This window comes from Sciurus vulgaris, assembly GCF_902686455.1.
Source record: "Sciurus vulgaris genome assembly, chromosome: 16".
NCBI classification, from domain to species: Eukaryota; Metazoa; Chordata; class Mammalia; order Rodentia; family Sciuridae; genus Sciurus; species Sciurus vulgaris.
In genome coordinates this window covers 264931-287700 of record NC_136477.1, presented here as the reverse complement: position 1 = coordinate 287700, position 22770 = coordinate 264931, and the positions used below count along the sequence as shown (strand labels likewise).

Sequence of the window (22770 nt, the reverse complement as noted above, 5' to 3'; positions counted from 1 at the left end):
CAGCTCATCAGAAAATGACCGTTGGAGTTGGCGCTGGCTCTTCTGAGTTGTCCAAGTCTCCCTGCACCCCTCATCCCCAGGAAGCCGCGGGTGGGCAAGGGACCCCTAGAAAGCCTGCTGCCAGCCCTGGAACACCCTGGAGTGGTGGGGGGTCTGGGGTTTTGCTGGCATGTTTTCCGTCACAGCAGTTTTCCTTTGGGGTCCCCCACTGGAAGGCTTGAGCTGACCCCAAGCTCCAGCTGCAGGGACTGGCTCGGCATCTGATGAGGCGCTGTTTCGGGACTTACCTTGGAGCACAGAGCTGAGGTGGCTGACTGGAGGGCTTGTCACCACAGGGCTCTCAGGAGAGGAGGCAGGAGGGCTGGAGTCGGAGCTGCTGGGCCGCCTGCTGAGTCTGGTCATCTGACTGGCTTCCTGCCCCCTCCCTTTGCTTCTATGTGGAAACCTGCATGCTGGTGATAGAGCAGCGAATGAAGCCAGCAGGACCGCGGCCTCGGGGACCTGGAAAGGGTGTGAGCAGGCATAGAAGCAGGGCTGGCACAGCGGCCACACGTCACCTTTGGCCCTGAGGAGGGTGCAAGCTCCAGGCCAGCCTGGGGACATGGCTCAGAGGCAGCACTCACACTGCCTGGATGCTGCCCGCACCTGGCCCAGGCAGTCCATCCCTAGCCAGTGGGCACTGACACCAGGGGCACTTTTCCTAAGACACAGGGTTAACACCACACACACAGGGGCAGCAGTGGGAGGGCGGCTGGGACTGAGGGAGGCGCCTCCTGAGGTAGCCCTGGAGTGAACTGGCATGTGGTGAGGAAGAGCCTGAGGGTCTGGAAGCCTGCATTGCACAGGCTGAGGTGACTCTCAGCGAAACTTCCTAGTAACATGGTGGTTGAAGAGTCCCACCAGGTGTTCCCAGAGGACCACACTCACATCACGCTGTGTCACACACCTGCCCCAAAGCCAGTCACAGGCCCCTGAGGTCAGGGGCACTGGCTTGAGCAGTGGGGCTGGGGTGGTGGGGGAGGCATCAAGCCCCAGCTCGTGCCCCAGATCCTGGGGTGAGAGGGTTGGCCAGGAGTTCTGTCAGAATGTGGTGGGCCTGGGGCGACCCCAGGTTGTCCCCACGCAGACACCTGGGAGGTGTCTGGCTCTGGGGCTGGAAGAGGTCAGCTCCAGGGGCCTGTGAGCCCAGGTTGGGGATTCCTGAGGACAGGAAAGGTCCCCAGCTGGCCACCAGAATGCCTCAGAGGTGGCTGGATGACAGGGCAGCTGGCCTCAGGAGGTTGGCCTGACCACAGGGAAAGGGCCCAGTGCCCATGTCTCCTGGGCTGGCAAGCACTGTCCACTGCTTGCCTCTGGGCATCCCGGTCCTCAGACAGCTCACACTTGGCTGCCCTCACCGGTGCCCAAGTGGCTCTGTCCCTAACATGGGGGCACAGGTCGCCCCAACACCTCCTGGGAGAACAGATGGTGGTCAGCGTCCTGAGCACCAGCCTCCTGCGAGGAAGCTTGTTGGGGAGCACAGGCTCCACAGTCCACCAGCCTCTCAAGCCCATGTGGGAAGGGACCCTGTGCCTGCCGTTTTTGGCAGACAAGGATCTGCCACCACTCACGACACACTGCCTCATCTGCCAGCCACCCTATGCCAAGCTTGGCACTGGGGAACAGCTGGGGCCACCCCCCCAGATTGAGAGGACACGGATTTAAGATCTTCCTCCGGTGTCTCTCTCAGGCAGAACGCGGCTGTCATCAGTACCAGGCACGAGGCAGACTGGGGCCAGGGGAGCACAGCTACCCACCAGGATTCGAGCCAGAGGGACGGGGGGTGTGCACATGGTGGTTCTGGAGGGGCCCCAGCCTGTTGGACCTGGAAGCTGCCTTCCTCCAGGCGGTGAGGGAAGAGGAGGGGCAGATTACATTGTTGCACCTCAGTGTTGTTGCCAGCTGCCCTCTTTGCTTGACAGCTGGAGAAACTGAGGCCCAAGGGAAGCCACTCGAGTGGGCAGGGCTGTGGAAAGAGGCCTAGAACTCCAGAGGAGCTGGCCAGTGGGGCTGGCCACACACACACAGACGGACCTCCACAGACTTTATTTCTGCCTAGCGGGCCCATGAGTGTGGGTGCAGTGTCCTGGCAGGGTGCCTGTCCCAGTGCAGGGGTGGGGATGTCTTGTCCTGGGCCGATTCCACGCCTGTCTCAGGCGGAGGGGCATCTGTGGGGCGGGCTCAGCCCACTGGCTTGACCTTGGCAATGAAGAGGGCGGCCGCCTTCTCCAGGAACTCCTCCCGGGGCATGGGCGAGCTGGGCCGGCGGCCTGCTGCCGCACGGTCCAGGGCCAGCGCCAGGCTGTCGGGTCCCAGACGCGAACCGGCCTCCAGATAGCATGCAGGTGCAGCAGTGTGGTCCCCAGCCCCCAGGGCCCCCTCAAGGGTGTCCAGCACAGCCTGGCCCACGTGGCGGTCAGCTACCGCCAGGCCTGGGGCCTCCAGAAGCCGGAAGAGGGCTCCGGCCCGGGCCACAAAGTCCAGCAGCACAAAGCAGGTGAGCATGCCCGCGCGGAAGACACCCCGTGGCACGGCCTCATGGTCGCGGCACTGGATCTTGCGCAGCAGCGGGGCCACCACCTCCTCTGGGGCCTCGCCGTCCCTGCAGATGCGTTTCAGCAGCTCGCTGTAGGTGCGGCCATCCAGCCCTGGTCTCTTCCTGCGGCCACCAGCACTCAGGCACTCGTAGGCCACGCTGACGTTGTTGTTGAAGGCTGTCCTGTGGGCGGGACAGGGTTGGGGACCACAGCCACCGGGCAGATGCTGTCCTGCCCAGACCCCACCTCTCCTAGGTCCCCTCTCTCCTGGGGTGGCTGCCATCTCACCCTGTGAGGTCCTCCTTGGTCTTCCATTTCCCAGCGGGGCAGGTGCATGCCACCATCAAAGCCCAGGCACCCAGAGCACAGCTGCATACAACTGGCACTCAGTAGCCCTCTGCTGGATGACGGGCAGGCAAGCCATGGGCCTCTGCCCAGGGACCCTCTGCTGCCCTCATGGGCAGGCTCTGATGGGTTGGACTCCCTATCCCCACAACCTCACAGGCAAACTGTGGGTCCGATTGCCTGTGCCTGTTTATGGGAACAGGGTGGACCAAGAGCTCCAGGCCCCACAAGTAGCCTGAGGCCTGCGAGCCTGCAAAAGCCAAGCCCTCAGGCAGCCATCCTGTGCGTGGCGTGGGGACGCTGAGGCTGTGAGTAGGATAAGGACCCCAGGAAGTGGCTGGGCACAGGCCTCATGCCATGGAGTACATCATCCCACCTCCCAGCAGCCAGCGTAGCAGGTGCTCAGCAAGTACTGGCCATGGGGGCCATGGCTGCCACCCAGGTCAGGTTGAGGATGGGCATGCTGTGCAGAATGCTTGTGGGAGACAGCCCTGAGGCAGAGTCCAGGACCAGACCAAGCCTCCCAGGGGTGGGCTCCTGGCTCCTGGCAGTCAACTCCCTTCTCCTTGCTGGCTACCATCTGTGGGCCTGCGTTGGTGCTGTGAAGCACTGGTCAGGGGTGTGCAGGCTCATAAACGCTCACTGCTCCTGCCCAGCAGCCCTGGAGGCACTGGGCCCTTGGCCCACCTCCCGGGGATGGCACAATGACCCAAGTGTCCCCGCAACAGGGCCCAGTGAGCAAGCGGGTTGAGGGTGGTGGTGGCTGGGCAGTGGCACAATCCAAGGGAGGCCCCTGCCAGCCCTGTGCCCCACTTCCACGCTCAGGGCCCACTCTGGGCCAAATACTCAAGAGCCACACCTCCCCTGCTGGGACAGGAGCTCATGATGGACAGGCAGAGCCTCTGACAGAGCTGGGGTCACCAGGTGTTGTGGTGTTTGGTCCTGCAGGTGAGAGGCCTCCTGACCCCATGCCCAGCCTGTGCCCGGTTTCCCTCTGCAGTCTCGGGCACAGAATGCTTGCCCTCCGCCCGCCCATCCACTCTCCTACACTGACTCCATTCCCTGCAGGTGGCATCGAGGGGGCAGGAATCGGGCCCGTGTGGCTCCAGGGACACCCGCTGGGCACTCTGGGTGTGCAGGGCTCTGAGCTGTCCACACTTCCTTTCAGGGTGGCCTGCTGCCTCTGCTGTGTGGTCTGGGCACATCCCTGCTGGCTGAGCCTTGCCTTCCTCACCAGGAGGGTTCAGCCTGAACTGTGCAGCTCCGATCCTTGAGGACAGAACAGACTTTGTGCCACAGACCCAGGGTCGTGCCCCGGACGTGAGGTCCCGCCCAGTGTGTGGGGGTCCCACCTGCCTGTGGCCCAGGTGCAGTTTGAGCAGTATCCTGGCCCCATGTCCAGGAAGCACACAGCAGTGACCACAGCCCAGCTCCAGCTCCATGACTAGGAGACACACAAAGGGGTGACTGCAACCAGTGACCTCAGGGTGACACCCAGGAAGGGCAAGGAAGGCAGGAAGGGGCACCACCTTCCAGGCTGCCTCACCACCCAGAGGTCACAGGTGCACACAGCCACGGCAGGGCTGGCCGGCCTTGGTGCCAGTGAGCTCGGCCGTGCAGATCAGGTCAGGGCACTCAGCCAGGGCAGCACGCGAAGCTTGCCAGTACTTGCTAGGACGAGAAGGTGTCCACGGTCTCAAGGAGCAGCAGCAAGGCCATTTCTGCCTTCCACCAGTGGCTCTTGGTGGGGGACCCTGAGCTGTGTCAGGGATGTGTGGTGTCACAATTGGAGAGTGCCTAGCAGAGGTAGGTGGAGGCCAGGGACACTGCTCTGCATCCTGCAGTGCCCAGGATGCCCACCAGACAGGGCTGAGGCTGGGCCCTGGTCAAGACTGGCTAGTCCTATATGAGTCCCCCAGTGAGCTTGGGGACAGTGTGCAAGGGTCCCTCTCATCAGTGATGAGGTGGCAAAGGAGGCCTCATGGGCTAGGCTGTCTGACTCCTGGCTCTGCCCCAGGTGGCCTCGCTGGCCAGCACAGAGGGGGTTGGGTGACTTCTCCCACACCTGACATCTCTAGCTCAGCCCCAGGTCCAGGGGAACAGCAGAGAACCACCCAGCCTGTGGCTTCTACTCCTGTTCCACCAGCTCCTGACTGGCCAAGGAGGGCGGGCAGTGGGCCTGGGGTGTCCCAGGGAGGACAGGAGCAGGCCTAGTCCCATGAGCACATCAGATGCCATGGACGTGGGGGAGCCTGTCTTATGTATTCACTCCTGGCTGGTCCCTGGACAGGCCTGCACATCTGCCACAGGCACCATCTGCCTCCTGTGCCCCTGCCACTCTGAATGACCTCCAGCCAACAGCTGTGACCCTCTGGTCCTGACTCCTCCATGACCCAATGATCATGTCATCCAGAACCTCAGGCAGGGGTCTTCATTGCGAACAGGGCCTTTGCAGGTGTAATTACTAAGATGAGGTCAAGCTGGAGCAGGATCAGCTATAAATCCAACACCTAGTACATTTGGGACAGGGAGACACAAGGCCAACTTGGGGGGACACAGGGCTGCAGCTATTCAGTCACAAACCATGGGACTCCAAGGCCTGGAGCAACCACCAAACTGGAAGAGGCAGGAAGGACCCTCCTCTTGACCCTCTGGAGAGAACATGGCCCTGGTGACACCCTGATTTCAGACTTTAGGCCTCCTCGACTCTGACAAAATTAGTTTCTGTTTTTTTTTTTTTTTTTTTTTTTTTTTTTTTGGGTGCTGGGGATTGAACCCAGGGCCTTGTGCTTTGGAGGCAAGCACTCTACCAGCTGAGCTGTCTCCCCAGCTTAAGTCACTAAATTTATGATAATTTTTTTACAGCAGCCTTAAGTCTTTTCTTTCTTTCTTTTTTTTTTTTTTTTTTTTTTTTTTGGTACCAGGAATTGAACCCAGGGTCACTTAACCCTGAGCCACATCCCAGCCCATTTCTAAATTTTGAGTCTGGGTCTTGCTAAATTGTTCAGAGCCTCACTAAGTTGCTCAGGCTGGCTTTGAACCTGCGATCTTCCTGCCTCAGCCTCCCCAGCTGCTGGGAACACAGATGTGCGCCACCATCCCCACCAGCCCTAGGAAATCAACACGAGTATCTTCATCTGTGACATCTACGGGACGAGTTCTTCTGCAACGCTTGACCTGAGCAACCACATGCGGCAGCCCTGCCACGATCCATCTTCCTCCCCACGTCACTTCCTCCTGGCTCCTTTCTTCCTCTCTGGTTTTGCCTTCCTACCCTTTTCTGCGGGCTCTGCTCTTCTCTCTTGAGGCCTCCTCAACTCCTCAAGTTCACAACCGCTCCATCCTGCCCAGTGTCTCAGGCAAAACCCAGTTACCTTCCCACTGTGGGCTCCGCTGGCCGCTCCTCTCCACCCCCATCAGCTCCGCCTCCTGCCACCTGCTCTTCTTCCCAGGCCCCGAGGTCCCCTCCCTGGCTGTCATCTTGGGAACCCCTGAGCAGCTTCTCCGACTCAGGCAGGGCTGCCCTGGGGGATCCCCGGAATCACCAGGAGTTTAGACCCTGGGGATGGACTGAGGCGCACCGCGTCCTCACGCATCCCTCCTAAGCCACCACGCAAATGCGCGCCTCAGCCTCTGCTTCTGGGGACCCCAAAGACACCAGACCACCCGCCCCAGACAGTCGCCCAGGGCTGATGCTGCGCGTCAGTCCGCTTCCTGGTCTGCGGCAACCCTCGCGCGCCCGACAGGAACTCGGCCCACTCCAGGCTTTCCTCCAGCGGGTCGCGCTCGGCTTTAGTCAGTCTCCAGTTCGTTATTCATTTTTGGCCGCAGGGACGCGGGTGCCCTGCGACCTGAAGAGTCCCCAGCTGCAGTGGAAACCAGCACCTCACGCAGCCAGCACTGACCGCAAGGCACTGGCTCCGCCCCTCCCAGAAGACGCGGACTACAACTCCCAGCACGCTCCACGCGGCGCGGGTCGGAGCATGCGGACCACACCTCCCAGCGTGCCCCGCGCGAGCCGTTTCCCCCGCCCCCCCGTCCCGCAATATGCCGGGAACTGTAGTTTGTCCGCTGCCCCTCCCGCCGCCCGCCCGCACCTCTGTGAGTGGTGAGCCAGGCGAAGGTGCCACAGCGCGCGGCCCAGGCGCTGCTGCTGCAGCAGGAGCTGTCCCGGGGGCTCCCCGGCGCCGCCGCTTGCCGGAGAGCGCAGACCCATGTTCTCGAAGTAGTGCGCGAGAAAGGCGATGGGCTCCTCGGGCCGCGCCTCCAGAACCTTCAGCAGGGCCGCGCGCAGCATCTCGGTCACGCCGACCTGCCGCAGGAAGTCCTCCTCGTTCTCGGCCGCCGCTGCCGCCCGGGACACCGACGGCCGGCCGTTGTCCGTGAAACTGGCCGCCGGTGCCACCGCCGGCCGCCGTTTCTCCACTGCCGCCATCTTCAGTGAGGGCAGTGGAGCCGGAAGCGCCGCCATATCCCACGTGTCCCGAGTTTCCTGGACGGCCATCTTGGTTAGGGGCAGAGGGTGCCGGAACCCTCTGCGAAACTCCGGGAAAAAAACAGGGGCAGGCACCCTTTTCCCTGGGTCCTAGTTGGCGTTCTCCCTTTGCTTCTCATTGCGTGTACCGAGTTGATCTGGTTTCTGCCCGGAAACCGAATTGTGCCAGATTCTAAAATGGTTGCCTAGGAAAGGCTTGTTTTCTGTCATGAAGCCACATTGCTTGCCATCTTGCTAGTGGGCGAGTACTTCATTCGCACGGTCTCCTAGCAACCGTTCTCCTTGGGTACCAGAAAAGCCCAATCTAGCGTGCGCCAGGGTTGACCCGCCCTGACTCCAGGACTTGGCGTCGTCCCCAGACACCCTTCTGATGTTCGTCGGAGCCTTTGGCCTCTCTCCGTCTGAGAGCAGAGCACGCCCTGCGGGGACCCCGTCCTGGCCGTCCTCCAGCTGCGCTGGAGGTCCTCTGCGGCCCCACGCTCTCCTACTCGGCCTAGCAGCCGGCTCGCAGGGCGCGGACCAGACCGTTACCCTTCCTGGCCACCAGAGGGGCGTCTATCGCCGCGTCCCTTCCGTGGCTCCCAGCGCCCTCTGGCCAGGGTCCCCGTCCTCTGGCTGGGCTGACCTCTTTCCAGTCGCTCTCCCGGCCGCCCTGCACTAAAGCCGTGCAGTTTCGTCGATAAGCCTCGGTCCCTGCTGCCCGTGTCGCCGCCCACCGAGTGCTTTCCCGGTCCTCTGGGGCCTCGCCCAGAAACGAGCACCAGGCGCGGCCCCTCTGGGGCGCCCCGGCGTGCGGGGCCAGTGTGCGGCCCCCGCCTCCCCACACGACAGGAATCACAATGGTGGGACCAAGTGGACTTTATTGCCCAGCTTCCGGAGCGGGCGGCGGGCCCAGGGCGGGACGCCCAGGCGGCTGGGGAGGGGGCTGCCTGTGAATTGACCACCAGTAGCGGGGCCAGGTCGGCTTTCTCCTTCCCGGAGCCCTGCAGCTGGGTGCGGGGAGAGGCGGCGCTGCCCCTTAGTCGCGCACCGGCAGGAGCCACAGGGAGGCGGGCGGGCGGGCGGGGGTCGCAGGCGCGGGTCGGCAGCGTCTCCATAGGCGGTAGGCGAGGGGCGGCATGAGGAGCAGCCCCAGCACCAGGCTGCCGGTCCACAGGGCGGCGGGCGGCGGCCGCTCCTCCGGGCGGGGGCCGGGCGCTGGAAGAGCGGGAGGGGCGGTCAGGAGCACTGGCCGCGCCCGCCCGCCCGCAGCCTGCACAGGCCTGGCGCCCCCAGGTCCTCACAGCGAGCCCTTCTGCAGCCGCATAGCTGCCGTGCCGTCTGCACGTGAACTGCGGCTGACCCGCGCGCTGACCTGACTACCACGCTGTTTTCCAAGACTAGGGTGAAAAATTCAGAATATGTTAAAAAGGAGAGCATGCGAAATATTAGAATCAGGCTCTTTTGTGCTGACGTTTTATGAGATGATAACGTTCAGAATATCTTGGACTCCTTAAAATATACTGATTATGCTCGTTTTTGCTTTTTAATTCCCACAGGGGTGGGATCCAGGGCCCGGAGCACAGGTGCCACTCCTGCCGCCTGCAAGCTGTGGTCAGGGACGACCCCTAGACAGACGGCCTGGCACTGCGATGTCTCACCTCAAAGTTCTGATCCCGAGTCCACCCCTCCCAGAGCACCCCCCCCCCCCCGACTCACAGGTTTTGGGGTCACTTTCTGACCGGGCACATAGAGGCTGGCCACTTGACCACCTGGGTCCAGGCGACACTGGAACAAGCCTTCAGTGCTGGAGCCCCCGGAGGCACGCTCAGCCACGCACGGGCCCCTGCCTCTCTCCTCTGGTAGGCTGCCAAGCCCCCAGGAGCCAGGGTCCAGCGTACGGCCATGCCAGGGCCACAGACTGTCTCACACAGCAGCTCCCAGCTGCCCTCTCCGTCCAGTGCAGGCTCCAGAGACTGGTGGATCTCAGGGCGGCAGGTCTCAGTGGAGCTGTTAATCCTGGGGGTGCCTGTGGAGCCCTGTTGGGGGCTGGCCTGTGGGGAGGTGGCGGTGGGGGGATCTGATGAGGTCGGGTCTGTGGGCTCCAATGAGGTCTGGCTGTGCAAGACTGGAAACAGAGGGTTGGGGATGTAGCTCAGTTGGTAGAGCGCCTGCCTTGCAAGCACAAGGCCCTGGGTTCAATCCCCAGCACGCAAAAAAAAAAAAAAAAAGAAAAAAGACTGGAAATAGAGTGACTGTTACTTCTCACTGCCCCAAGGCCACCTCGTCTCCTCATCTGGACCCCCTTGAACCCTTCTGAGCATGGAAGGGTGAGCAGGGTTGGAGCTGGACTGTGGGGGCTCCACTCCTGGCAGATCACCCTAGGATGCTGCTTCTCCACGTGCTGTGGTTTCCTCAACAGGAAAAGGGGTGAGGGTCACCCCACCTCCTTGGGCTGCGGCAGAGCTAGCGAGGGCATGTGTGCCCAGGACACCTTTTACCATGGAATGTGAACAGGGACAGGTGTGGACTGAGGCCCAGAGGAGCACTGTGGGATCTAGAAAACACCTCTGCAGCTGGGCGTGGTGGCTCACACCAGTAATGCCAGCATCTCGGGAGCTGAGGCAGGAGGACTGCAAGTTCAAATCCAGCCTCAGCAACTTAGGGAGACCCTGTCTCAGAATTAAAAAAAAAATAAGAAGGGCTGGGGATGTGGCTCAGTGGTTAAGCACCTCTGGGTTTCAGTCCCTGCTACCAAAAAAACAAAACAAACAAACAAAATCACAGCCTCTGGCTTCCACTCAATTTCAGAACTCTGTTAGAAACCAGGGCCAAGGGCACGGGGAGTCAGGGGTGCCGGGTGGAGGATGTGCTGAGCTCCCCTCAGGGATGTTTCTGGGGCTAGGAGATGTGTGTAGGATCCACCCTAGCCACATGGCATTGCCTGCACTCCTGCTCTGTGCCTGTCCTGGCTGCTGAGGACATCACTGTGGGTGAGACAGATGTCCCTTGACAGTGCCAATGGTGGGGGACAGATAATGAAAAAAAGCAGAGCTAGGACATAGGGTGTTGAAAAAGTGGTAGAGAAATACAAGGCACAGGAGAAGGAGCAGACATGTGCATGTGTGTGCATTTGCGTGTGTCCCAGGCCCCTGTGAGGTTGGGTGATGGGGAGCCTCTCTGTGTCACATTTGAGCAGAGATCTGAGGGAGGTGAGGAGGATCTAGACTGGATGAAAGGTGCTCCAGATGGAGGTCCAGTCTGTGCAAAGGCCCTGAGGCTGCAGTGAGCTTCATTGTTGTGTTGCAGGAATATGAGGAGGCCAAGTGGCTGGAGCAGAGAAGCAAGGGAGTTGTGGCTCAGGATGGACCTGAGCTTTGACCCTGAGGAACGTGGAGGGATGTGGGCAGAGCAGGGGTGGATTCTGGGGCTGGCACAGGACAGGTGCTGTGTCTGTTGCATTAATGATTCTCTCTGGTGGCCACAGGGTAACAGATTAAAGACGGATCCCAGGACAGACCATGTGAACAGCCCCTGAACAGGATGCACAGGTGGAGTGGATGCTGTTGTCCAGGCTGGAGAGTGGTGGCCTTGGGGATGACAGAACCCAGTGTGCTCACCTGGAAGGGCCCGGCGGTGGCTCAGCTCCAAGCCAGGGAGCCGCATGGTGGCCTGGCAGTGGAGGGTGGTTGGGGTAGGAGTCCCCAGTGGAGGTAACAGCCAGCGCTTTGTCACCCGGAACAGCAGGTCCTCTGTCTCCTGGGGGTCCTCCTCCTCCTCCTCTCTGCCTAGGGCCTGGACACCCTCCAACTCTCTGTTTCCCAGGAGCAGGGAGAAGAACAGGGTGTCAGGGCCAGCTGGGGAGATGCCATGGGCAGTGCAAGCCACCTCCTGGTCCCTTCCAGATACCAGGGTCGCCGGGGACACAGTCAGCTGGTCCGGGAAGGCTGTGGGTGGAGGGTGTGCCTGCTCAGGCCTGAGCCCATAGGTCAGGGCTGGACCTAATGGTGGGGGGCTGCGGTTGGGGTAAGGCCATAACCAGGCACAGAGCACACCCTGGCTGGCTAGGGTGGGAGGGGCTTCGGGAGGAACCAGGTGAGGGTCAGGGCAGGTGACTTAAAGACGGACCTAGCCAAGGAGAGCAGGCTCTCACCATACCGTACACCAGGAGTCGCACGGTGTGCTGGAAGGTACGGTCCCCGCAGGAGCCGACGCACACGCGCGTGCCCGCGGCCGACAGCGAGGCGTTGCGCACGGAGAGCACGCTGCCCCCTGCCTCGGACCGCACGGCGCCCAGGTTGGTGTCCAGGCCGCTCCACCGCACCGCGGCCGTCCCGCGCGCGCAGGCCAGGCTGCAGGTGAACTGCTGCGACGCGCCTATGGCTAGGGCCACCACGGGCTCCGGGGGCTCCACGCGTAGGGGCTGACCTGCGGAGACGCAGCTCAGCCCTGCGCAAGTCCCGCCTAGTGCGGGCTTCCACCCAGGCCCCAGGATTGTGGGGTCAGAGGACGGCCCCAGCCCCCTCCCCTTCCCCTCCTGCTTACTGCGTCCTGGCTGGAGGAGCCCCAGGGAGAGGGCCAGCAGGAGGGCGAGGCCCTGCTCCATGCTTGTCCCCTGTTCCGCTGCCCGCGGGAAATGGTTTAAACAGCGACCTCCCCGCTGCTTCCCTCCGCCTGCGACCTGCTTCTCCGCCCCTTTCCCGAGGGGCTTTCCTGGCCTGACCCCGACCCTGGAGGCGGCTGAGAGGCTGAGGCTAGGGGCTGAGGTTGGGACGCACGGGGCCACAAGGTCTGGGCCTGTTCCAGACCTGTCTTGTGGACGGGAAGGCTGAGGATGGAGCCCGGTGGAGGTCAAGTGCATGGAAATCGCAAGGTGTGGGAGCAGGACAGCCCCTCCCGGCGTCCCACTGGCGGATCTGCACCTCACTTCTGCTCCCAGCTGCCCAGTGGTGCAAGGTTGGCCCTCCAGTTCTGCCTGGGCAGGGTCTTGTGGGTTGGTGAGTCCTGGGCTGGGCCTCCCTGGGGTGATGGGAACTCCAGGGTGGGATCTCCTAGGGGCGTGGGGCTCGGTGCCTGGGGCTCCTGGGCTGGGGTCCCTGGCTGTCCCAGAACTGTGAGGCCAACAGCTCCTGGGAAGGGTCCCCAGCTCCATCCCTCACAGTGGCAAGGGCTGCCCACCTGGCAAGCCTGATGGGAGCTTGGGCGCCAGGTGGGGCCGCCTTCTGTCTGGGATGGACCCTGGCCTCACAGCTGCCACGAGTCCTGATTCGCCTCTCAGCCTGCTGGCTTTTATCCCGCTTTCTGCTAAGCCCCAGACACGGTCCCTGCTTTCCTGCTTTCCCTTCAAGGCCTGTTCTCCTCTGGCCCACCCAGCCCCCACATGGACTTAGAAGTCCCTCAGGCATGCCCACATCCCCAGGCTGCCCTGTAGGGCTGTCCCCACTCCTTCAAGTTCTGCCCAAAGACTGCGGGGTCCTACCCCTTCCTCAGTTGCCTTCCAGAGAGGCCCTCAGGGACCTTGTTGCCATGCCCCACCATGACCCCTTCTATGCCCTGCAGGAGGACAGAACAGCATCCTGGCCTGGCCTCACTGACCACAGGGTGTGCCCTTCTGCCTGAGGCTCCCAACTGCGGAGCAGGAGAATGTGGGCACTGGAGTGGAGACCACCTGTCTTCTCGGCACCCATGTCCCAGAGGGGCACTGGGAGGAGTGAGGGAGACAGGCCCAGAGAGAGGCGCCCTGGCAGCCCCGTCTGGCGCTCAGGACCCGAGCCCCTCACCCTGCCTACAGTGCGGAAGGAGTCTTGCAGGAAGCTGGACTCCAAGGAGCTGGCCCTTCCCGGGAAGCTGGGCTCTTAACCCCGTTGGAGGGCCACCGGCATGGCCCTGACCTGGCTTCCTCCTGCCCTCCAGCACACTACAGTGGGGAGGGGTCAGGGCGCCAGGCAGGCTGAGGCCCCAAGTCCCCAGCTGAACCCCATCCCAGCCCTTGCTGGACGCCCATGGCGCGCAGACTAGACTACCTGTGGACCTGAGCTTTTCCGGTATACGGTGGCCAGGACAGGGGAGCTGTGTCCAGGGGAGGCGCCGAGCAGGAGGCCAGAGGTGGGAGGTGGGAGAGACTGACATAGAGAGGCAGAGCCAGAGAGAGAGACAGATATGGACATAGAGAAGGACAAAGACGGAGGAACACACAGAGAGGCAGAGACAGGGAGAGAGAAGCAGAGAGAGACAGAGACACAATGATAGACACACAGAGGCAGAGGCAGAGAAAGAGAGAGACAGGCAGAGACAGAGAGCAGACAGTGAGAGGGTTCTGGGCTGGGTTCTGAGACCTGGGAGGTGTGAGCAGCCCAGAGTCCTGGTCCCAAGTTCTTGTCGCATGGTGAGTCTGGCATGGGCAGTGCCATGTTTCCTGCCACACCTGGGCACCTGGGCCCTGGGGGTTGCTTCCTGCAAGTCCCAGGCCCTGACCCCCTTTCTGCCCACTTCCTGGCATCATCCTGTGGGAGGAAGTGCTCACAGCCTGACAGGAAGCCTCCCTCCACAGAGGTTCCAGCCCTCCTCAGAGAATGGGCGTCCTGGCTTCCTGGTCCATGGCCTGGGAGGAATGTTCCAGAAGACAGCCTTGCTCAACAGGGAAAGGCAGAGGCAGCTGATGTGTCCTGGGGCCAGGACCTGAACACATGCAGACACTCCACTCCCTCTCACCTCTGAGCAGTTCTGGTGGGAGCCCCAAGTCTGGGACAGAGGCCCCACCCTGTGGGCCTCAGGGAGGGTGGGAATCCATGTCAGGGTAGCTGTGAGAGGACCTCATTTAGTAAAGGCCCCCTGGGCAGTGTCCAGGCCACCCCAGGCCTCCACCTGCAGGCCATTCTGCAGGAAGGGCTGGGGTCCTGGCCCCACCCTGCACCTTAGGGCACATAGCCCTTCCTGTGCCTGGAACCACTGTGGCTGATTGACGCCAGGGGGCCTGGGCAGAGGGTGACGCAGGCTGAGGGGGTGACCACAGGGGTTGATTCCACGTTTTTCCTTCTCTGGGAAGCTGACTTGTGTTGGCAAAATGGGGTGGATGTGGAGCCTCAGGGCCTGTCAGAGCCAGGGGTCTCTACACTGGGGATGAGGGACAGTGAGAGGAGGAGGCCGTAAGGACATTCCAAGCCACGTCTGAATGAGGCTGGAGCGCCAGCCTTGACTTGGTGTGGGCCTGCTGCGGCCTCTGTGGGTGCTGGACTGGGTTCATAAAGGAAGATCTGCACGGCTGGTTCTGGCCCTTTGAGGCGTCCTTGGTCCCGGGCAGGCCACCCTGGATGAGTCCTTGGATGAGCTGACCACTCTTGAAGGCTCCACTCTTGGCGATGTGCCTCTCTCCTAAGTGGGTTTGTTCAATGTGGACCAGAACCCCACAGAACATTCTGTGAATGCAACACACATGTGGCTGTGTTCACTGCTGGGGGGGTGCCCCATGTGGTGCCCCAGAGGGACGGGCCCCAGCATGTGAGTACCCCAGTTCTGCTCTGACCCTCCATTACTGTAGGGCCGGTGGATACCTCAGCACTGTGCACTACTGCCACCAAGCCTGAGTGACCCTGGCCAGTGTTAGGGGTCTCCCAGCACACCTTGGCCCATCCTCTCTGGACATGAGTGAGAAGCCCAGGCAGCTGGGACTTCTGCCCACCCTGGTCCCACACTGTCTGAGGTGGGGCCTGGCAGGTAGGTGCTCAGTAAATATTTGTGGAACACATATATGGCCACCTGAGCAGCACCTAACAGGACATCAGAGTTGAAAGAGCAAGTTACCTGGACACGCTCAGCTGGGGAGATGTGGAATCCTGGGTCCCAGTTCCGCTGCTCAGCCCTGGCCCCAGAGGAGGAGGGGACCCTCCCTTTAGCCAACTCCCTCCCCAAGGAAACAGGCACAGAGTGGGGAGCACCACCTCTCCTTCCCTGTTGCCTCAGCTTGAAGCCAATTTCTTCCCTCTGCCACTGGACGAAGCAGGAGACTCAGTCTGATGCCCACTCTCAGGCCTCCCACCATGCTTCCTCTTCCTGGCAACACACTTCCCGAGGGCTCATCCTAAATGTGTCCGTATTTTCACTGCCCCGTGTGGCTGGCCTAGCCTGTCTTTTTAGGTGCCCACCCCTGACCTCTTGGCTGGTGCCTCTGGACCAAAGCGTCCGGAGGGCAGGGGTCCGCACCGTGTCTGGAGAGCACACACCACTCCTCTCCCCACCCGGCCCTGGAGCCCTAAGGCAGCATCAATCCTCCTTGGCTCCCTGAGCTGCATGCTGGGTTCCTCCCCCTAGAGGTTAATCGATGCTTCCTGAAATCTCGGCTCTTTGTACTGCAAGGAGATGATGGAGGCAATTTCCAACGCTGCTGGAGAGCAGCGGGGACCTCCACCTCGCCCTTCTGCGTCCAGGCTCCGCCCCTCCATCCGCGGTCCCGCCCACAGCTTCGGCAACCCCTGCGCCGCAGCCGCGGGGGCAGGACTCCAACTCCCGCCATGCCACGGGCCCTGGGCCCCGCAGCTCCATAGCCCACAAGACGCCGCGCGCCTCGGGAGCCGCTTTAGCACTCAGTCCGCCGCGCTCGCCTGCGGGAAGGACGGGTCCCCGGAGGGTCCATCCCGAGTTCCGGCTGCCTGCAGCACGGCGTTCACGCCGTCACCCCTGGGTCTCATCTTGAAGAACTTTGGCTGTCTTTGCGCGCTGGGCGGGGGCTGGAGACCGAGACCTCGCCTCGGTGCTCACTGGTCTTGCCCGGGACTGGAGGCCACAACCGCTTGCTGAATGCATGCGCCAGTGGATCACCTGCTGATGGTCTCTTGGCACCTGGTGTTTGCATCGGGCGTCGGGAGCTGGCATTGTGGTCCTAGGCACTGGGATTACATTGCCAGGGCTGGGTCCTGTCGCTAGGCATTGGGTCTGTTGCCAAAGCTGGAGTCCTGTTGCTAGGGTCCGATACTATGTTGCCAAGGCCAGAATCCCCTTGCTAGGGCTGAGGTCTGTTACCAAGACTGGGCTTCGCTTGTTAGGGGCTGGGATTGCTTTGCCAAGGTGGGGGTCCTGTTGCTAGGGGCTGGGATAATGTTGGTAAATCTGGGGTCCTGTTGCTAGGGCGCTGGTCTTCTTGCTAGGGGCTGGAATTATGATGGCTGGGTCCTATTACTAAGGGCTGGAGTTGATCTTTGCTGCAGGGTTGAGTCATGTGCTGGGGCTGGCCTTACTACCTGTCCTGGGTAGAAGGTGTTGAAGAACTTGAAGGCTTTTTTAGGGTTTGGATGTTATTTCTGGGGACTGGCACAATGATGCCGGAGGTGAGGGTCCTGTTTGACTTTTGGTTTTGTGGCAAGAGCCCTGATGCCTCAGAGTCTCAGGGCACTTGCTGGGGTTTTTTGTACCAGGGATTGAACCCAGGGGTGCCTAACCACTGAGTCACATCTCCAGACCTTTTTATGTTTAATTTTGAAATAGGGTCTTGCTAAGTTGCTTAGGGCTTTGCTAAATTGCTGAGACTGGCTTTGAACGCGCTGTCCTCCTGCCTCAACCTCCTAAGCTGCTGGAATTACAGGCATGTGCCACTGTGCCCGGCTATTTTGGCTCAGTGTTGGAGGTTCCATCCATGCTAACTGACCCTGTGGCAAGGCAGAACATGCTGGTGGAGTGACTGGGGGCACAAGCTGCCCACCTGAGGACTGGAACGAGAGAGTGAGAGGACACTGAGGTCCCACATCCCCACTGATGGCAGGTCCCCCATGGCCCAAGGACCTCCCCTGGGCCTATCTCTTAAAGGTTCTGTTGCCTCTCAACAGTGCAATGCTGGGGACTAACCCTATAGCACTGGGCCTTTGGGGACAGCCAGGATGCAGACCACAGCAAACCCAAGGTGTCACGAGCAGGCAGTGGTGTGCCGAGAAGGCTCAGCCAGTCCTCTGCAGCAAAAGCCAGGTCCTTGGGGTGCATGGTGGTCGCAGGCCGTCAGCACCCAGCAGCCTGGCCACAGCACCCCCGAGGCCACGGTCAGCCTACACAGCCCCAGCCCCCTGCAGCTGGCATGGGAACAAGATCAGCCAAGGACTGCTGTGGGCGGGGGAAGGACAGGGCAGGGCCTGTGCTATGGTGTGGGGTGGATTGTGGGCTCATGGAGGGACAAGGACGTAGTCGATTCAGGTTTGGGTGGGACTTGCAGGGAACCCGCGGCATTGCCTGGGAAAGGCCGGGCAGGTGGAGGGTGCAGTGAGCATGCGGGGAGGGCTGGGGAGGGCCCCAGAGAGCAGGGCTGCTGGAGGCCCTGGGCAGGAGGAAGGACCAGCATGGAAGCCTTGGGCACAGCCCCCCTGGGCCCCTGGGTCTCGGCACACAAGGCCTTCTGTCCCCGGACCCCAGTGTCCGGGATTAGGGTTAGGGTCGTGGCTCTGGGACCGCAGGCCTGGGGCTCGGTGCCCAGCAGAGTGGGAGCACCGGTTCCTCTTGTCCTCAAGAAGGGGCAGGGTGGTGGGAGGCACCACCTTGCCTCTGTGTCCTCAGAGGAAGGACAAGAGTCCCTTGTTGGCTGGATGGGGCTGGCGGATGGGGGCAGAGGGTGCCCTGGCACTGGATGCAGGTGGTGTCACTCAGGAGCACCTGGTCCCCAGCCTTGTGCCAGGGACACAAAGCAAAGGTCACCAGAGAACCCAGCCTCCTGCTGAGGCCTCCTGCCGTGGGGTCAGGTTGTCCTCTGGGCCAGGATGGAGGTCACGCCCCTGGGGAGCCTGCTCATGCCTCAGGGTGGCTCTCATCCCTCCTTTTGTCTCACACCCTTCCCCACCTCCCTCCCTGAGAATATCTGTGACTTTTGCTTCCAAAGCAGGCCCCAAACCACCACCCTGGCCATCCCAGGCAGCGCCCAGCGGGAGCCTTCGAGACCCTGTTCAGATCGTCCCCCTCTGCCCCGTCCTGCCCACGCAAACCCAGTGTGCCCCCTTGTCCACAGGACTGCTGCCCTGCCGCCTCGCTGCCTGGCCTTTGCACTGGCTCTGCCCTCTGCCTGGTGCTCCCTCCCCAGCTGCACCGGTAGCCTGAGTGGGATCCTCACTTCCTTCAGGTCTTTGCCAAAACTTCTCCTACTTGACGTGGTGTCAGAGAGAGACTGGAAGACACTGTGCTGGCAGCTCCAAAGATGGAGGCAGGGGCTGCAGCCCTCTGCAGGGTGGAAGAGGGGCCGGAGCCTCCCTGGGCCTTGGGAGCCCCACCTGGATCTGGCCCAGGGAGGCCCGCGTCTGGCTCCTGATCCCAGAACCACAAGCAAATAAATCGGTGTCTCTAAAGCCACTCCTGTGCCTCTCTTCCCGTAGCTGCAGCGTCCAGCACACTCTCCAGGCAGAGGACTCCAGGGCAGCAAGGGCTTGGGCTCCAGCAGGTTTGGCCAGCTGTTTGTGTCCTGCAGCAAGAAATGCGAGTCACGGTGAGACTGGTCCCCACGCACACAGGCGCATGGGAAAGTGACCCTGCTGCCCCAGCAGACCTTGTCCTCTCGCCTGGCTGCCTGGGCCCTGGGCAGTGTCTGAACCATGCCGGCTCCTGGGTTAACTTGAGGAGACCCAGGTGGAGGGAGTGCGGGGCTCTGAGGAGGAAGGACACAGCGCTGGGCACAGGAGCCTGCCACCTGCAGCCCTGGTCCCGGGGGGCAGTGGGCGGGCGGTGCCCTGAGCTGAGGCGAGGCGTGGCGTGCTCCTTGAGCCAGGCCACTTCACGACCCTGCCCGCCTTCTGCCAGGGCGTGGCCATGGCTCCCACTGGGCCATCTGAGCCAGACCTCTTCCCCGTCCCAGGCCCTGCCCCGGAGGCAGGTGGGTTATGGGGGCAGGAGGGGGACCCCAGGACCCAAGGGGCTGCCGGCCGGAGGTGTCCTGTGCTGGGTCTGGTGTGGTCGGTCAGTGTGAGGCCAGCAAGTGGCAGTGGGGTCCTCCCCTGACCTCCCGCACATGCAGCCCTGGCCTCACCCCCACAGGAGTGTCCTGCTGCCTGCACCGCACCCAGGTCCTCGGCAGTGTGACCCAAGTGAGGACCCCTGGTCGGAACTGTCCGCAAGCCTGGATGGGCTGGTGTGGCCAGGAGAGTGGTTGAGGGGCCTGGGGTGGTGTTAGCAGTGGGCTGGGAACAGTTCTGTGGTGGGCACGATGGGCAGGGGCTGGTGCTCCTGTGTGGTGCTCAAGAGGAGCTGGTCCGGTGTCATGCCAAGTGGCCTACAGGGGGCAGGGTGGTGGTCAGAGGGAGGGTGGTGGTCAGGGGGCAGGGTGGTGGTCAGGGGCAGGGTGGTGGTCAGGGGGAAGGGTGGTGGTCAGGGGCAGGGTGGTGGTCAGGGGGCAGGGTGGTGGTCAGGGGCAGGGTGGTGGTCAGGGGCAGGGTGGTGGTCAGGGGGCAGGGTGGTGGTCAGGGGCAGGGTGGTGGTCAGGGGGAGGGTGGTGGTCAGAGGGTAGGGTGGTGGTCAGGGGGCAGGGTGGTGGTCAGGGGCAGGGTGGTGGTCAGGGGCAGGGTGGTGGTCAGGGGGAGGGTGGTGGTCAGAGGGTAGGGTGGTGGTCAGGGGGCAGGGTGGTGGTCAGGGGGCAGGGTGGTGGTCAGGGGCAGGGTGGTGGTCAGAGGGAGGGTGGTGGTCAGGGGGCAAGGTGGTGGTCAGGGGCAGGGTGGTGGTCAGGGGGCAGGGTGGTGGTCAGGGGCAGGGTGGTGGTCAGGGGGAGGGTGGTGGTCAGAGGGTAGGGTGGTGGTCAGGGGGCAGGGTGGTGGTCAGGGGCAGGGTGGTGGTCAGGGGCAGGGTGGTGGTCAGGGGGCAGGGTGGTGGTCAGGGGCAGGGTGGTGGTCAGGGGGAGGGTGGTGGTCAGGGGGTAGGGTAGTGGTCAGGGGGCAGGGTGGTGGTCAGGGGTAGGGTGGTGGTCAGGGGGTAGGGTGGTGGTCAGAGGGTAGGGTGGTGGTCAGGGGGCAGGGTGGTGGTCAGGGGGCAGGGTGGTGGTCAGGGGCAGGGTGGTGGTCAGAGGGAGGGTGGTGGTCAGGGGGCAGGGTGGTGGTCAGGGGGCAGGGTGGTGGTCAGAGGGAGGGTGGTGGCAGGGGGAGGGTGGTGGTCAGGGGGCAGGGTGGTGGTCAGGGGGCAGGGTGGTGGTCAGGGGGCAAGGTGGTGGTCAGGGGCAGGGTGGTGGTCAGGGGGAGGGTGGTGGTCAGAGGGAGGGTGGTGGTCAGGGGGCAGGGTGGTGGTCAGGGGGCAGGGTGGTGGTCAGGGGGAGGGTGGTGGTCAGAGGGAGGGTGGTGGTCAGGGGGCAGGGTGGTGGTCAGGGGCAGGGTGGTGGTCAGGGGGCAGGGTGGTGGTCAGGGGGAGGGTGGTGGTCAGGGGCAGGGTGGTGGTCAGGGGCAGGGTGGTGGTCAGGGGGCAGGGTGGTGGTCAGGGGGAGGGTGGTGGTCAGGGGGCAGGGTGGTGGTCAGGGGCAGGGTGGTGGTCAGGGGGCAGGGTGGTGGTCAGGGGGCAGGGTGGTGGTCAGGGGGCAGGGTGGTGGTCAGGGGGAGGGTGGTGGTCAGGGGGCAGGGTGGTGGTCAGGGGCAGGGTGGTGGTCAGGGGGAGGGTGGTGGTCAGGGGGAAGGTGGTGGTCAGGGGGAGGGTGGTGGTCAGGGGGCAGGGTGGTGGTCAGGGGCAGGGTGGTGGTCAGGGGGAGGGTGGTGGTCAGAGGGAGGGTGGTGGTCAGGGGCAGGGTGGTGGTCAGGGGGCAGGGTGGTGGTCAGGGGCAGGGTGGTGGTCAGAGGCAGGGTGGTGGTCAGGGGGCAGGGTGGTGGTCAGGGGGAGGGTGGTGGTCAGGGGGCAGGGTGGTGGTCAGGGGGCAGGGTGGTGGTCAGGGGGCAGGGTGGTGGTCAGAGGCAGGGTGGTGGTCAGGGGGCAGGGTGGTGATCAGGGGGAGGGTGGTGGTCAGAGGGAGGGTGGTGGTCAGGGGGCAGGGTGGTGGTCAGGGGGCAGGGTGGTGGTCAGGGGGAGGGTGGTGGTCAGAGGGAGGGTGGTGGTCAGGGGGCAGGGTGGTGGTCAGAGGGCAGGGTGGTGGTCAGGGGCAGGGTGGTGGTCAGGGGCAGGGTGGTGGCCACAGGTGAGGTGATGGCCACATTGTCCCCACAGTGGGTTCCCTCACCCACAGGCTGAGGTGCGAGGGTGTCTGCTCTGCAGAGGCCGACTCTGGGTCCCGAGGGCTGAGTGGCCCGGGCCAGGCCACGTGAGGAGGGAGGCTGGTGGGGTCTGTCTGGCAAGGAAAGCTGCTCCCCACAGGCCTCTCGTCCCACCGTGGCCTGAACGACAGCCTGAGAGACTGCTCTGTCCTTCTGCGACCACCCCTGTCCCTCAGGCTTCCCCTCTGCATGGCTGTTGCCTCTCCTAACACCTAACTTCCGTTCTCTGCCAGAAAACTCCTGTTAACCCTCCAGCGCCCGACCCGGAAGGCGCTTGCGTTGGTTTTCTCAGACCTCGGGGCGAACTGGACGTGATCCTGTCTGGGTGTGCACCCTCCCCAGGCCCCGGGGGAGCTCCTTCAATTTCTGGTGGCTTGTGAGCACACCACTGTGTCTCTACCTCTGGCGTCTTGTGGCCTTCAGTGCGTCTCCAGCCCCAAACTTCCCTTTTCTCTAAAGACACTCAGCACGGTCAAGGGATCACCATAGGACCCGTTTTCACCAGAGCCGTCTGCGAGGACCCTGTCCTGGGCAGGCAAGTGTGGTGGACCGCAGCACCCTGTCCAGATTCGCTTTCCAGGCTGTAGCAAAGCCGAGCACCAGACACCAGGCTTCCCACACACCCTGTCCTCTTGGCCCTGAGCTCGGGATTGACACCTGCAGAGGTCCTTTGGTCGCTGCCTCGCTTTGCTGCTTTGCTGTTCAGGGTCCAGCACCGCAGCCACTTCCTCGCCTCTGGGCTCACTGACTTGCTGGTTGTGACTGATGCTTTGCAGGCACACAGGCATTTACACACGCACAGCTGGACAGCAAGCATTTCTGCATTTCCAGCTCTCCCCACATGCCGCCCAGCCCACCTCCTCCTCCTCCCATCTTCCTGCCTGTGGCAGCCAGTCCCCACCTGCCCCTTGTCTTGCTGCAGCTCCCCACGAGAGGGAGAGCACTCAACCCTCACTTCCCGAGCCTGGCTTATTTCTCTTAGTGTCATGCTCTCCAGTTCCATCCGTGTACTGGCAGATGCCATGATCCAGCTGTCTGTGCCACGCTGTCTGTATCCATCCCTCTGTTGACGGACACCTGGGCTGGTTCCATAGCTTGGCTGTTGTGAGTCGAGCTGCTGTGGGCGTCCATGTGGCCATGTGACTATAGTGTGCTGATTTTGGTTCTTTTGGATAAATACAAAGGAGGGGTAGCTGGGCCA

The 22770-nt window shown here is 62.7% G+C and overlaps 2 protein-coding genes across 2 annotated transcripts; both read right to left on the bottom strand.

Annotated features, from left to right (window-relative positions):
- Nucleotides 1–1721: 1721 nt before the first annotated feature.
- Nucleotides 1722–7423, bottom strand: TPGS1 (tubulin polyglutamylase complex subunit 1). Its single transcript, XM_079115926.1, has 2 exons — nt 7019–7423; nt 1722–2758 (listed from the first exon to the last, which is right to left on the bottom strand). The coding sequence occupies exons 1-2, from the start codon at nt 7390–7392 to the stop codon at nt 2221–2223; spliced, it is 912 nt and encodes a 303-aa protein (XP_078972052.1). The 5' UTR covers nt 7393–7423; the 3' UTR covers nt 1722–2220.
- Nucleotides 7424–8266: 843 nt separating this feature from the next.
- Nucleotides 8267–12547, bottom strand: MADCAM1 (mucosal vascular addressin cell adhesion molecule 1; the record flags this gene model as incomplete). The annotated part of the gene is given in 6 exon segments (XM_079116604.1): nt 8267–8590; nt 9118–9212; nt 9215–9523; nt 11016–11342; nt 11554–11823; nt 11941–12547. Coding segments are annotated over 6 exon segments (1764 nt in total). The 3' UTR covers nt 8267–8434.
- Nucleotides 12548–22770: the final 10223 nt, after the last annotated feature.